The sequence below is a fragment of the Ambystoma mexicanum genome, chromosome 6q (assembly GCF_040938575.1).
Source record: "Ambystoma mexicanum isolate Mex_15411 chromosome 6q, UKY_AmexF1_1, whole genome shotgun sequence".
NCBI lineage: Eukaryota > Metazoa > Chordata > Amphibia > Caudata > Ambystomatidae > Ambystoma > Ambystoma mexicanum.
In genome coordinates, this window is record NC_090937.1 from 714,283,147 (window position 1) to 714,297,078 (window position 13,932).

Sequence of the window (13,932 nt, forward strand, 5' to 3'; positions counted from 1 at the left end):
CGTGAAGAGCTCCTTAGTAGAGCACGAGGCATTAAGGCCACGATCAGCATAATGCTGTGTTTTAGCTGCTTTAACAGAATCTTGATAATGATTCCTTGCTTGTGAATATGCCAACGTAGATTCAGGTCAGAAAGTAGGCACCATTTCCACTCCATACGACAGCATTTCTGCTTCAGTAATCTCTAATCTGAAGAATACCAAGGGGCTGAAGGTGAATTACGCATAGGGAGTAGGTGGAGAGGAGCTAAAGCATCTGCTGAGTCCTTAAGAGCTGCAGCTAAAGCATTACAAATGTTCAAACCCTTGTTTCTATTTTGTTGAGTAGAATCCATAACAGCATGAGAAATAGTCTCAATGGGGACCTTGGACCAGCGCCGTTGAAATTTCATGAAGGAAGGGGGCTTAACTTTAGGGAGGACATAAGGCAATGAAAAGGGAATCGGAAAATGGGCAGACCATAGCGTGGGTAAAGAGTCAAACACCTGGGTACCATGAATATTAGAAAAAATTAGCCCCAATTGGTTACCCCCAATATGAGTAGGATTGTGGTTGCATAGAGAAAAACCGGAGTCAACAAGTGAGGCAACGAGACTCTGTGCATGAGCGTCATAGGACTGCAATAAATGAAGATTAAAGTCTCCTAACAGCACTAAGTTAGAATAAATCAAGGCAAGATCCGCAATAACTTACGCAAAGTCCGCCACAAACTGGTAGGAAACATAGCCTGGGGGGGCGATACGCCACAAGGAAATAAACAGTGCATTCTGGAGAGGCCTGCAGTTTGGTAAGAGGCAGTTTGCAAGGGAGATTGTGCGCAAAAGGTACAGACTGGCAGTTATAGAATTTCTTTGCTACCAGTGCGATGCCACCTCCTATCTTGGGAGGTGGTCGATCAAGTTGCACTATAATGTAATTCACTGGCAAAAGCTGAACAATGTCATGGCCAGGGTATGCATTGAACCATGGTTCCGTAATACAGAGCACATTGGGCGCATGTGTCTCTAAAATAAATCTGAGATCATCCATGGACTACTGAGTGCTATATGGAATATGGTTCATGGCAGAGGTAGTTTCCTCACATAAGATCTAATGCCTGTCTCCATGAGTGCCTCTGTTCTTCATCATCAGATGTCATACTTACCCAAGAGCCAGGTTCCTTGATAATGGCGTGTGTCCATATATGCAGGGAGGGCGTTGTTCCTCGGGCCTGTGAAACCATGTGTGGAACCTGGGAATCATGCCCAAGTCATCTGGATGTTCATAGAACGGTACTGTTTACGATTCCTGTATGCGGGCACCACTGCCTGGGGGAACAGCAATGCCACTTTTGTGCAGTCAAGTGCTGCTATGACATTATGGAAATGGGCGATGGCCTAGAATTTTGCCTTTGCTGCATGCCCCTGTGCCGGGGTGGTGGGCAGGGAGATGTGTAAATGGACATGCCTCATGAGCGCGTTCAGCACTTGCACAAACACTATTGAGGAAGTTGGCTGGAACATGCCATGCAGCATCCCCACAGTCTGCTGGAATGCACCTGTAGCACAGAAGTGGAGGACAGTGTGAAGAATCCTACGGATCCCTCACTAAAATCCTGCCTAAAGTCTCCTCCCAGGTGGCTAAGCCTGGGAGTGGTGTACTGCGGGAGGATCACCTGGGAGGTGACAGGGCCCAGGATGGTAAGGAGATTCCGTGGGATGAAACAAAGTATGTTTCCTCTAACAGGAAGATTCTTCCCAATGTGCCTAAAGAAGTCATGGCTTATTGTCACTGTGATGGCTCTAAACCTTATGATAGATCTGGGGTTGTGAACCCTAAGGTTATGAAATTTGTAAAAGTTATACTGAAAAAAAGATCGTTTTCGGTATCCCAAACTACACACCTTCGTCAAACCCATGGGTACAATGTAAAAGGAAATGGAGATGTTGTCTCTCTGTAAACGTTACATCTCACAACCCCTCTTCGAAAAATTTTAAGGGAATAATATCTACCTTTAAAAACTCTGTAGAAGTAAAAAAACCTGACTTTTGCAGAACAATGTACAAGTCCCAGAATCCTATAGGGACTGAGCATAAGAGGCATGCAGATGTAGTAGTAAAGACAATTAAGCCTAGTAGCCATTGCAGGAGACAGGCAACTGAAGCTAATGGCTCACACCTGAAGTCTGTTACACACGCTAGGAGGCATAAAAGGCCCCAGCAAGAAAGCAAGAGCAGGAACTGGAATATGGACTGGAAGGCTGGCTGTAGTAGTAGTATTAGCAGAGGAGGGGCACAAGGCTGGCCAATCATGAGAAAGTGGCAGACTCCCAATTGCAGAGGCTGTTTAGCGAAAGATGTGCAGGAGGCTGAACTTTCCCCATGTGAGCTGCGTTGCAGTGATTAAAAAGCAGTGGAAGTGTGTGAGGCTAAGGCCAGAAGCAGAAGGCAAGCCGAGGGCTCCGGGAAGTAAGGAAACTCCCACATCAAGTGGCCTGACTGTAGACACCTGTGCTGGAGAAGGGTGTGGTCCCCAGCAAGCCACAAGTAGTAGAAGAAGCGGAGGAAGCAGTGCAACCCTCAGGACCAGTGTCACTGAAGCTGGTGAGTGAAGCACAGCGTTCAGGTGCACTGGGCGAGCCTTGGCAGTAACTGTAACCAGCTACTAATTGACTTGCTTTGGAATTAATGCGATGAAAAACAGTTTGTTGTCGTAAAAGTCTTCCCATCAATGGAATTGTAGCACTTGCATGCAACGTTGCAGATCCTTATTTGCGTGAGAAGCTAAAGCACTTGAACCCACTGTTGGAGTATCTAAGACTGTTTGCTGTATAACGAAGCGGTCACGTGTCTCTTATTAAGCTGAGAGAATGCTTCCTAAACATTACCGAATACCGAACTATGGTTGTATACGAGTTACAAGTACCAGAGTTAAAACTATAACAAAAGGAGATCGCGTGTGCCTAATTATAATTCCCAAAAGAAGTCTAAACTTCATTCTTTACCAGTAGACACGAACACAAGGTTTTATTCCACTTTACACCTGAGAAACTGTTTGAAAGAATGGTTTCATGTGCCCTATTGTGTTTTCATCTCGAAGACTGAACTCTATACTATATTAGGAATTGTTTTTTATTCCAAGTTAAGAAGTCGAGAGATTAAAAGCCTTAAAGAGAGGAACAAGCATTACCCAAGCCAGTAGACCTCCCCTTTCAAAGTGAAATCTGTTTTGCCAAGTGTTATAGAACGAGCTGACTGTCGTGTAAAATTATCAACAGACAAGTGGCATAAGAAGCAAGTACCCCATTGTTACCTGCAGCTGAGAAAGTGCCACAGAAGCTTCTGGCTAATTATTTTGGCTGATACCTGGTGGTAGGTGGGAGCAAAGCTGGGACATGCTTGTAATGAGTACCATGATATAGTATCGGTTGTTTATATCAACCATCAGGTATGATTTTTTTAACTACCATTTTGCCACCCACATTGGTTGTACATAACACATCAAGAAATATAGATAACCTATACTTTACACCTTAGGTCTCACAGGATAAACGTAGGTCTAGAAAGTAGACCACAGGAACGCACATCATTCTAGAGCCTGATAGAATATGATGAAGCATGTGTAGAAGTGAAGACCATACAGGCAGGTAATTAAAACAAGGAATACCTATATGAAAAGATATACAAATCAATATCCTGAGTCACATTTTACTTAAAATGGATTTGGTCATTTTTTTTATAGAGCTTAGTCCCTGCAGATGGTCCTTAGGACTGAAATGCATTGGACATCCTAGGAGAGCCTATTTCTCCAGAATAAAAACGTCTTTTTTATGAAAAACCCTTTGATTGTGGGAAGTTTTGTATGAAGTATTCCAGAACTAAAAACGGAACTAAGTGCAAACTACCTATGTGATGAAAATGTCTAATTCATATGCAAATGATATGTGATGTATTCACACTAGGTCCCTGCAGACACCTGCGTCATCCCAACCCAGACACCATCCGTAGATACTTTTCATACCCTGCAGTGCAAGCGGTGGTATTCTGGAAACAGGACCAAAAAACCGTATAAGATTAATAGAACATTGAGCTTTAATCCAAACACAATATACTTGCGGTGCCCACTCAACCAGAACTCCTCAGTTGGTAATGGATTTACCGCTAATTTTACCACTTACCGCCAAACTTGTAATGGGGGTCGTAGTGTTGGGACAGGTCTCATGATTTTTTCTTTGGCACAGCAGGAATGACGATGTGTTGCAAAAGTTACATCTAGACTGTTGCTGGCCTGTCATCTACTGGAGTTCATGTGTTCCCCTGCAGAATAAATTGTAAATTTATGTTTTTTTTCTCACCAGTTTATTTGAAATTTGTGCTATAAAGTGCACCATTTGAACGCGTTATTTGAAATGTGTGCAACGGTTCAATGTTTCAAGCTCCTGCGATTGGCTTTTTCGTTAGAAGGGCCAATTTGGGGGGAGACAATTCTTACCAATGTGCCACGGAACTGAAATCAAAGTCACTGTTGCGCAAGTGGCCCTGAAAAACTGTGCTTGCCATTGGACATATTTGAGAAATCATTTATCTGTTTCCTTTTTACTTAATAGGACACTAGTCGGCTATAGAACTGTGATCCAGGGCATGATTGATTTGCTTGGGTTGGTTTGAATGGCTGCTTAGGCAGTTATGTACAATACTATAAGAGAGGGGTCCACTGACACTGTCTGTCAGGTTGGCTGAATTTGAGCTGTATGTGGCTTAGTTGGATAAGTACTGCTAAACCCCGTCTGTAGTGTTGAGGGAAGGTAGGCTGGGGAAACGTAGGGTTCTGTGAACCTTACCACACATTTGGACTGGAGAACAGGGCAGATGCGTGCTGGATAAAATGATGGAGGCGACAAGAGATAATTGTTTATCTTTGTGAATCGGTTCAGTCAGAACGACCTCAGTATTTGCTTAAGCGATACTGAGCCATTTGGTGTCTATTCTACTTGGATTGTTGTGAGATTGCATTTAAGAAGAATCCCACCTATTTATCTGCATGGTGACTGCTGCCAGAGTCAAGGTTTTGTGGCGTAAGGAAAAGAATCAAGTACCTTCCTTGTTACACTTTTCCATACTTGTGACAGTGATCAGCCAGCCTAGCGTGTCAAAGAAACACTCAGTGATCTAAGCTATCAACAGATCAGCAATTTTAAGGAAAGATGGCCACAGGTGGCTTTGATGTCATTTACAATGGATTTTAGGACAGTCTCTATGCAATGTCCTAGTTCCGACATTTGAGTCTACACAGGTTTGTAATTTGGTGTTTAGTATCCTCACTGGGATCTTCTCAAGGAAGAAGATGTTGGAGGTCTCTGATGTTTTGGTGATCAGTTGAAATTAGGATGTGTCAGGCAATGTTTTATCCCTTTGGTCGGACTGGGTCTATATCTTGAGCTGCACATGTTATGATAATGTACTATAGGCGGATTCTATTGTTATTGATGAGATGCAAGCAAAATAATATAATTTGTTCAGTGGTCATTGGTTGATGTAAACTGCAGAAATGCTCTTGAATGTGGGAGCTGGTTTAGTGTTAGAATGGTGTCTCTGATTTGCTCGCAAGTGATGTGCCTGCTCTTTTTATGCCGTTGCAAATCAAGAGTGGATTTAGGTGTAGTCTGTATGAACGCACCACGGTATCTTGGCAAGATTGGTTGCAACATTCTTAACATGGAATACATTTCAACAAGTCTTGAAGACTAAGCACCGCTGCTGAGCGTAATATAAAGACAGGCTATCAGTTACAATTGTGAATTAATTAACACCACACTCAGAGGGTATAAATCAGACCAAAAATGCAATATAATATTAAAAATGTAACAAAATGTAAGGGCATGAATAATATGGTTTTGTTAGAGGTTAAGGACTAAACAAAATTCAAACCTTCCAAATAACCACGGCTGAGCAATTCAAGAGAGTTCCTGCCACAACACAATGTTCTAGTAAGCCGAATAAGAGACCGCAATGTGACTGCCATGCTACCTCAACGATTGGTTTGATTTGGGGTGCTGCGGAGAGCTACGTGACTATAAGAGGCCTGGTGGCGCTGACCGTGCTGATCCCATGTAGGGGTAGACAGGTGTGCAGAAAGCCACATTTCTCATGCATTGTATAAACATAAGTGGTTTCTAGGGTTCTAAAAGACCGGGAGCTTGAACATGCAGCGAGGGAGAAGTGACTCATTGACAAGATCTTACTGAAAATGTAGCCTGTAAGTGCTGTTCATTGCTTAATGCCTCATGATAGTATGATGAATTATGATGAACCACGACCCTCATTTGCTTAAATAATAATGGGTTAGTATAGGAGGATTTTCACAAACTACAGCTTCCCAGAGTTACCCCTTTGTATTATGAGTGTCTCTGAGTCAGTTATATGTGATGAAAGCTCAACCTCACTGTTTGCTTCGCGAATGCCACCAGGAAATGCCCGTATTATTTTCTAAGTGTGCTTTTTTCATTAAAGTGACCCTGAACTTCAAAGAGATTGGTTGCTGAACTCGACCTATCTTTAAAACACTGCCAATATCACATTTGAATTTCAATGCCAGTTCTTGTGTCAACCCTCTGAAATAAATATTAACACAGGCTTGCCTTGCTGTACTGATCATTCTGAACGCTCTCTTTTTTCTGATGAAGCTTTCAATTCACTGGTTACATATGGTGTGTCCTGGGAATTGTGGGTGGATTTTGCAACTTGTGTCTATTGGTTTTAATTGTTGCGTGTTTACAACCAATTGCCTACCCTATGTTTGTTCCACTTGATCAATGTGCCCCAATATGTATAAACCCATGTACTGCAAAAGAACCCTGTCGAAAACCTTTGCAAACAGACTAGAGTATCCAGATCTGAATTGGCATTTCCATTTTCTTTACTTTTGTTTTAAATACAGAAACAGCTGCAGTGGAAAGGTTGCTGAAAACACTCTCTTCTGGCCCACCACACCGGCCATCATCGATCAAAACGGGTCCAATTTGCAAGCACGGGGAAATGAAGCACGCCGGAACGTACCAAATTCACCCGGAATGGCCCTGGAGAAATTAGAAGGACCATTACATGTATACGCCAGTCCTGCTGGGGCTCGCAAGAGGCTGAAAGGATGGCAGCATCTTATACACCCGCATGATAATATGAATGCGCCTTTTATGTGGCAAATTTGCAGTGAACTTCTTCAAATAATGTGATCTTTGGGATATCATCAGGTTGGCTCTCTGCAGAATCCCTTTTGAACTTTGTTGATACTATACCCCGGCTCTGGTCATTTAGGACAGTAAAGGCAAAGGGCCTCATTACCAAGTTTCTTACCACCACACGTGATTACCGTTACCACCAGTTGGTCTGCCAGTAAATCTGTCAAATTACGAGAGGCGGTAAGGCAGTGTTAGTCCCCATCCATGGAGTCGCAACGGACACCGTAGGAATCTGAAGGACGTACCATGGGTGATAATTCCGTCTGCTGTACGATTTCTAGGTAAATTGAAGGAAATATCCCCTCACCAAGTGCTGAAAGTATTGCTCTACTTCAACTCCAAATCGCGTTGAGTGACAGTGTGGTAAAAGTGGTAGTGTTACTAACACTCCCCACCCACCCCCACATTACCATACTTGTAACAGCGCTAGCATATGCTGTGGTTAGGAATCTCACTTTTGCTTTTGACTGAGGCAGAGGCCAAAGCATCTCACTCTGCAGATCGCATTCTCATCCAAATGTAACTCCTGCAGTGGTTAAGGAATATTTTCAGTTTTTAGATCAAATATTATGGATAGTTTTATCACAAGAAATTACAATTTGCATTTACATCAACACACGAATGCCCCCCTGCAATCCTCCCGCCTGCGTTCTTTGCATTTGCAGAGCCAATCCCGTGGCTTGCTGGAGGTGTTCTGTGCCGCAGCGTAGGAGCTCGTCATTGGTTGGCCAGCATGTTCAGGTTGAGTTTAGATGCATTGCAGCCTTAGAAGGTGGATGGCTCTGAAGTGAGAGGACCATGCCAGCTCTCTGCTTTATATGACTGGAACTCACTCACCAATGTCCACTTTCATCATTGTGGCTGGCATGAATCAGGAACACATCAATAGGTTGCTGCTGGTCAGCATGGCAGCTGCTGGATGCTTGAGGGTTTTGGTGCTTTATAAACAGATAGATAGATAGATAGATAGATAGATAGATAGATAGATAGATAGATAGATGTGAAATCCCAAATCACTGTAATTTGGCAACCTTTAGCGATCAGCCAGAAGAGTACATACAGTCTGTGTATTGAAAGCGCAGAAGACCGACCTGCTTTTCCCTGAGAAATAGTGCTTTCAGAAGAGTACATACAGTCTGTGTATTGAAAGCGCAGAAGACCGACCTGCTTTTACCTGAGAAATAGGGCTTTCGGGATGCTACCCGTCCATGCCAGGCAACTGGGGCTTGGTCTCTGGGTATCAAAAAGACGTTCGTTTTGGGCATTCTAGGTTCAGCAGGACTGAAACTGTAAAGCAGCACATATAGGATAGGGATAAATAACTGGAGCGCTAGGGCAAGGGGACACCAGTAGTTTAATCGAACCCCAGAAAGGCAGAACTGAGAGTGAACGCAAATGACAGTTTACGAAAATAAACACTCTGCTTTAATCGTGTTGTAATGACTAGTTTCTGTCTGTCACCATCCAACGAAAAGCGATTCCTTGACACAACCTCTCAGCAGCATTCCTGTGTGCAATGCTTACCAAAGGATGTAACTGTGATTTTGCAAGAGAGGAAGTCGAACTTTATGCAGCTGGATTTCAATTTAGGTTGTGGTAATGACTGACGACACAATCAGGTGAGTTGCGTCAACTGTATACGTTTATTAATGTACAAGACCACAACGAAGGTCCATCCGCAAGGATGTCGCTGTCACAAGTGTCCATTAACAGTGGACCACCTGTCACTTAGAAGAGTGCGCGCAATGGTATGTCAGGATAGAATGCTGGGCTGCCATCGCGTGCGCAGACAATGAATACAACATATGGTTCCTCTTGCACATAGCGGACGATGAACAGGAAAAGAATACATACATGCAGGATATGCTGAATAACACAACATCACATAGTAATAATTGTGATGAACGCAAATATAAGATATAAAAACAACAATCCTGGAACATGTACTATTTATACATCAAATAATCATCAAGCTTTGAAGGTCTCCTTCTCACACGACCTGTCGTGCTACCCTGTCCTCTACTCTCATTCCTCACATCATTCCAAAGGACCTTGTCTTGTCCACCATGTGCGCCTTCCTAGATACCATCCTGACTCCCACAGGCATCACCACTTCTGGACGAAGAAGGAATTTCCTCATCCTGAAACATGTCACCATCATCATCACCACATTCCTTGTACCATTCATCCCCCATCCCAAAGTGTATACCCACGCCCTTCACAACATGCACATTGCTTTATATTAGGATGCTACACAACAGCTACACGGTCCAGACTCCATTGCCTTCCATCACTTGTCACCACCCACCTTCACAGGTTTGAAATAATGAGAGCAGCCTTTCGGTACACTAGATGGTTTCTTTACATGCGCCACATCGCCCAGCATACCATCCTCCCCTCCACAACCCTTTGCTCTGTCCCCATTGTTTGTCATCTCCCGTCCAATATGGGAATAACTAAAAATGCATCTTCCTATCTCACATCTTTTCAAATAGGGTAACTCCTGTCAGAACAAGTGGAGTGTCTCTGAAAGCTCTCATCATTTCATGCACACTTTTCTTCAAATCCAATCCAATCCGTTGGCAAGTGCCAATTGAATGGTCTCTTTAATAATACCATTGGTGCGTTCCACCAACCCATTAGCCTTGAGATTGTACAGGGCAGTACGATGATTCTCGATTCCACTCGACTCCAAATATTCACACATTTCCTGCAACACCAGTTGAACACCATTGTCGGAAATCATAACATTGGGGTGACCTTCCATAGAGAACAACCTCTCCATAAAGTCAATCACAGACTTACTGGTGATACATTCCACTAACTCCACTTCAAACCCCCTCGATGTATAATCTACCACCAAGATGGCAAACCTTCGTTCTTGCCCCAACAGACTCATGGGTCCCATGAAATGAATAGCCACCTTCTCCCATGCCTGCTCTGGGACATCTACACCTCTGCACTCAACATTCTGAGTCTTTAACGACTTGTCATTTGTCTCACAAGGAACACAAAAACCTACCTACTCATCCATCATAGTATCCATACCAGGCCACCAAAACTTGGCATAAATATGCTTTTAGTTAGACTCTTACCTAAATGGCCACCATGAGCACTCTTAACCAACTCTCTCTGAAGAGATGTTGGTGGAACCAACCTTTCACCTCTTGCCGAACCCAATTCTGACCTGCTCAACTTGTGCCTTACTTTGTACAATGGTGACCTGACCTTCTCTCCCACACACTCGGCTCTAACCACATCCTCCTTCAATCCGGTATCACTTTCAATGCCCTCCAACCAAACCTATTTCGAAAAATGCACTATCCACAGTGCCTGCCACCTGCAGAATCCACAAAAATTCCACATCCCCCTCACCGAAGTCCGCTCTCTGAGACCTTGAGAAACAATCTTCTACGGGATTACAACACCCTGGTACACATTTCAACACAAAGTTGAATCTTTGCGATGCACACAGCCATCTGGCTATCTTTCAAAAAAGATAGCAGGCGCTCCTCTCCAGAAAGAACATGGCATGATAACCTGTTCTGAGATGAGAGTTTGCAGCACGCGCTTTTTGCTCACTGTACCTTTCATAGATGGGAAATATCCATTTGCATATCACTTTGTCCCACCCACATGGGCAGTCCAGCACCGGCTATCCTTGGTGTTACCAAACCAGACCCTCTTGTGGAAAATGAATGTGCCAATGGTTTATGATCACTTGTTATTGCATAAGGAATTCCCCACACATAGGTTTTGAAATAATTGGAAGCCCAATAGCACACCAGACTTTTGTTATCAATGGTGGAATGTCTTGACTCCATCACCGTCAAAGCACTTGCTACAGAAGCTACCGGCACCTCCACCCCTTTCCTTGACTAAGTACCGCACACAAACCACAAGGACAAGTATCCACAGTTATCATTGTGTCAGCCCTGGGGTCGAATCTGGGCAATGTGGGCCCATTCTCTTTCATCCTACTGAACACCTGCTCTTCCTTAGTCCCCCATACCAACTCTGTCCTCACTCTCAGCATATCTCTTAATACAGCACACTTTTCTGAAAGATTTTCCACAAATTTGGCATAAAATTCCATCAAACCTAGGAATGACCTCAACTCATCCTTGTTTGACGGTGACTTGATCTTCAAGATGGCATCTACCATTTCCTGGTGTTTTTCCAACCCCTTCCCAGTCAGTCTGTGACCCAAAATGACACCTGATAAACTTTGAAATTACATTTTTCATTTTTCACTGTCAGCCCCACCACCTCCAACCTTCTCAGCACTTCATGCACCGTCACATCATGTTCCAACTCAGTCATTGCTCCCACCAAAAAATGTCATCTTGGTAGCATTTTACCCCAGGAACATCACCAACAGGTCTTCCACGATCTTCTGAAAGACACCAGACACTGACACCAAATGGAAAGGCAATCTCTTGAATCCATACACCCCCATCGCATAGTAAAAACTGTCAATGGTGTGGGCGTGTGGGGCAAATCCACCTTGTGGTAGGCTGACGAAAGGTCAAGTGTGGAATACCAATTAGCCTCCTCCATGGTTGTTAACATCTCATTCACTTTGTGCAAGGGATGTCCACTGACCAAGACATCAATCCCTGAAATGAACGCACAACCTTATCCACACCTCCTGACGCTGAGTCACCACAATAGGGGATAGCGATTCACTACACTCAATAGGTTCAGGGACACCCTGCTTAGTTAATCCTCGTTTAGAGAGGCAGATGTACACGTCATCCATAGTGCCCACCCCCTCACGTCCGTCATATTGCAAGAACAAGAAGGCACTGTGTGTGACACCTGGTATTGTCCCACTACCTTGAAGATACGAAAGACCTTATGCACTTAGACAACCATATCGAATGTACCCTCAAACTGACATGGTAGAAGGATGTCTGCATACACCAATGAACACAGAAGCTATAAATGAAATCTGACAAGAGTAAAGTGATGTCATGAAGAGAAGATATAAGGACACACTGAAACGATATGCAAATACTTAAAGAATACAGATGTGATTGAAGTAAAATAACATTTATGCAAATATGAAGAAATCATATATATTGTTAAGGTGAGTGAGAAGGGATGCAATAGATGTACATACGCAGAAATGCAAGGTAGATGAGACATGTAGAAGTTTGCTGCAGTAAAAAATATAATGCGGGCAAAGCAGTCATGATGAAAAGATGGACGTCGGTTTTGTAGAATAGTAAGTGAGCAGCCTGAAGGAGAGAGACTAGATCTGCAGAGGTGACAGGTGCTGGAAAACAGCTTTGTGTGGGGAACAAAGAATATCTGTTTGGCTTTGGATCAAGGATACCACATCAAGAAGTAATTGCAACGCACAAGAGGAGTCAAAGAGGATAATCTACATACGCACAACATATTTCTCTTAGATTAAGTAAAGGAGTGAACATTTGCAAGTGCCAAGTATTGAACAATCAAAGATGCAGAAATCATATGCAAGACGGATCAACCAAGTCTCCAGATGCCAAGAGAAGTAAAGGCACCCAGTATAATTGTATCAGCTCTAAATAAAAGGTCAAGATGGACAAAATCGTTGTCTCCTCACACGCGGTGCAGAAGTAGAAAACAAGGCCCATTGGTTAAGCTCCAGATGAAGTTAGCAATGTACCTTCACCTCCTTAAGTAAGGTCAACTACAAAGAAGAAGCCTTGGTTTAGGGCTTAACTGATGAGAGATGGTAGGCTAATTGGCCAAGTGGGCAGTGGTCTTATGTTGTTCCCCGCACCCGGGTTTCGTTTTGCTTACGTGCTGCTAACAAGCTGGATGTCCAAGGTTGGGAAAGAATGCCAACCAATCATGTGGGCCTATTTAGCAATGAGCCATACATTGTTGGATAAGCCAATACACTGCTGTTATTCTGCTATTAATCTGCATTATACATACTTAGAGGTAGTTCAAGGCGTGCCTACCAGATAAAGGGCAGCCAGTTGTGCTACTAACACTTAAACAAAGTATAGGTATGTATGTTCCCCTAACCAATCCATCCATCCGAAAGGTTTTTACTATTTCCCATGTAGGATGACATAGCTGACGTACATCGAGGTATAAAGCCTTTCTGTAATTGCAATGTATTTGAGAGTGAGTGAGCTGCAATCTGTTAGTTCACCAGGCTTCCCTACTTTATTGAGCTGATAATAAAATAGTATTTTGCCATATTCTTTGAGTCTGTCTGGTTATTTGGATCTGAGATCGTTTATTGATAAATTCATCTGCCACTTGGATTGTGAAGGCGCCCACTCGCCAACACAATATCCAAAAACCCTAATAATGGACACACCCCACTAGGGAATGAGACCAGGAGATGGATTGCAAGTTGAACAAAGTTTAGATGAGATAAGTTGTGCACGCAGAGAACTCTGCTGCACAGAGAGCGCTCTGCCAAACATTACACGGCAACACATTATAAGATTAGACTGTCGGCCTCATTATGACCCTGGCGTTAACCATGGCGCTATTAGCGCCATGGTTGACGCCGGTATTTTACCAACTCTGCCATGGTGAATGGCGGAATTACCGCCCCATTCCAAGGTTGGCGAGGCGGTAATTCCCCATTCACCATTGGCCCTTCCCCATTCCCATTTTTGCCCCCATAGGGCTCAATGGGAATGGGGAAGGTGGTAATTACGGTACCGCAAATTGCGGTACTGTAATTACCTCAAAAGTCCCTTGGCGGG

The 13,932-nt window shown here is 43.6% G+C and overlaps 1 protein-coding gene across 2 annotated transcripts in view; it reads left to right on the plus strand.

Moving 5' to 3' along the window:
- LOC138516246 (uncharacterized) overlaps positions 1-13,407 on the plus strand; it is a 342,716-nt gene extending 329,309 nt beyond the window's left edge. For both annotated transcript variants that reach the window (XM_069631229.1, XM_069631230.1), the window contains one exon: positions 6,913-13,407. In XM_069631229.1, coding sequence (XP_069487330.1) covers positions 6,913-7,064 — 152 coding nt within the window. In that variant the 3' untranslated portion in view covers positions 7,065-13,407. The remainder of the gene's footprint in view (positions 1-6,912) is intronic.
- Positions 13,408-13,932: the final 525 nt, after the last annotated feature.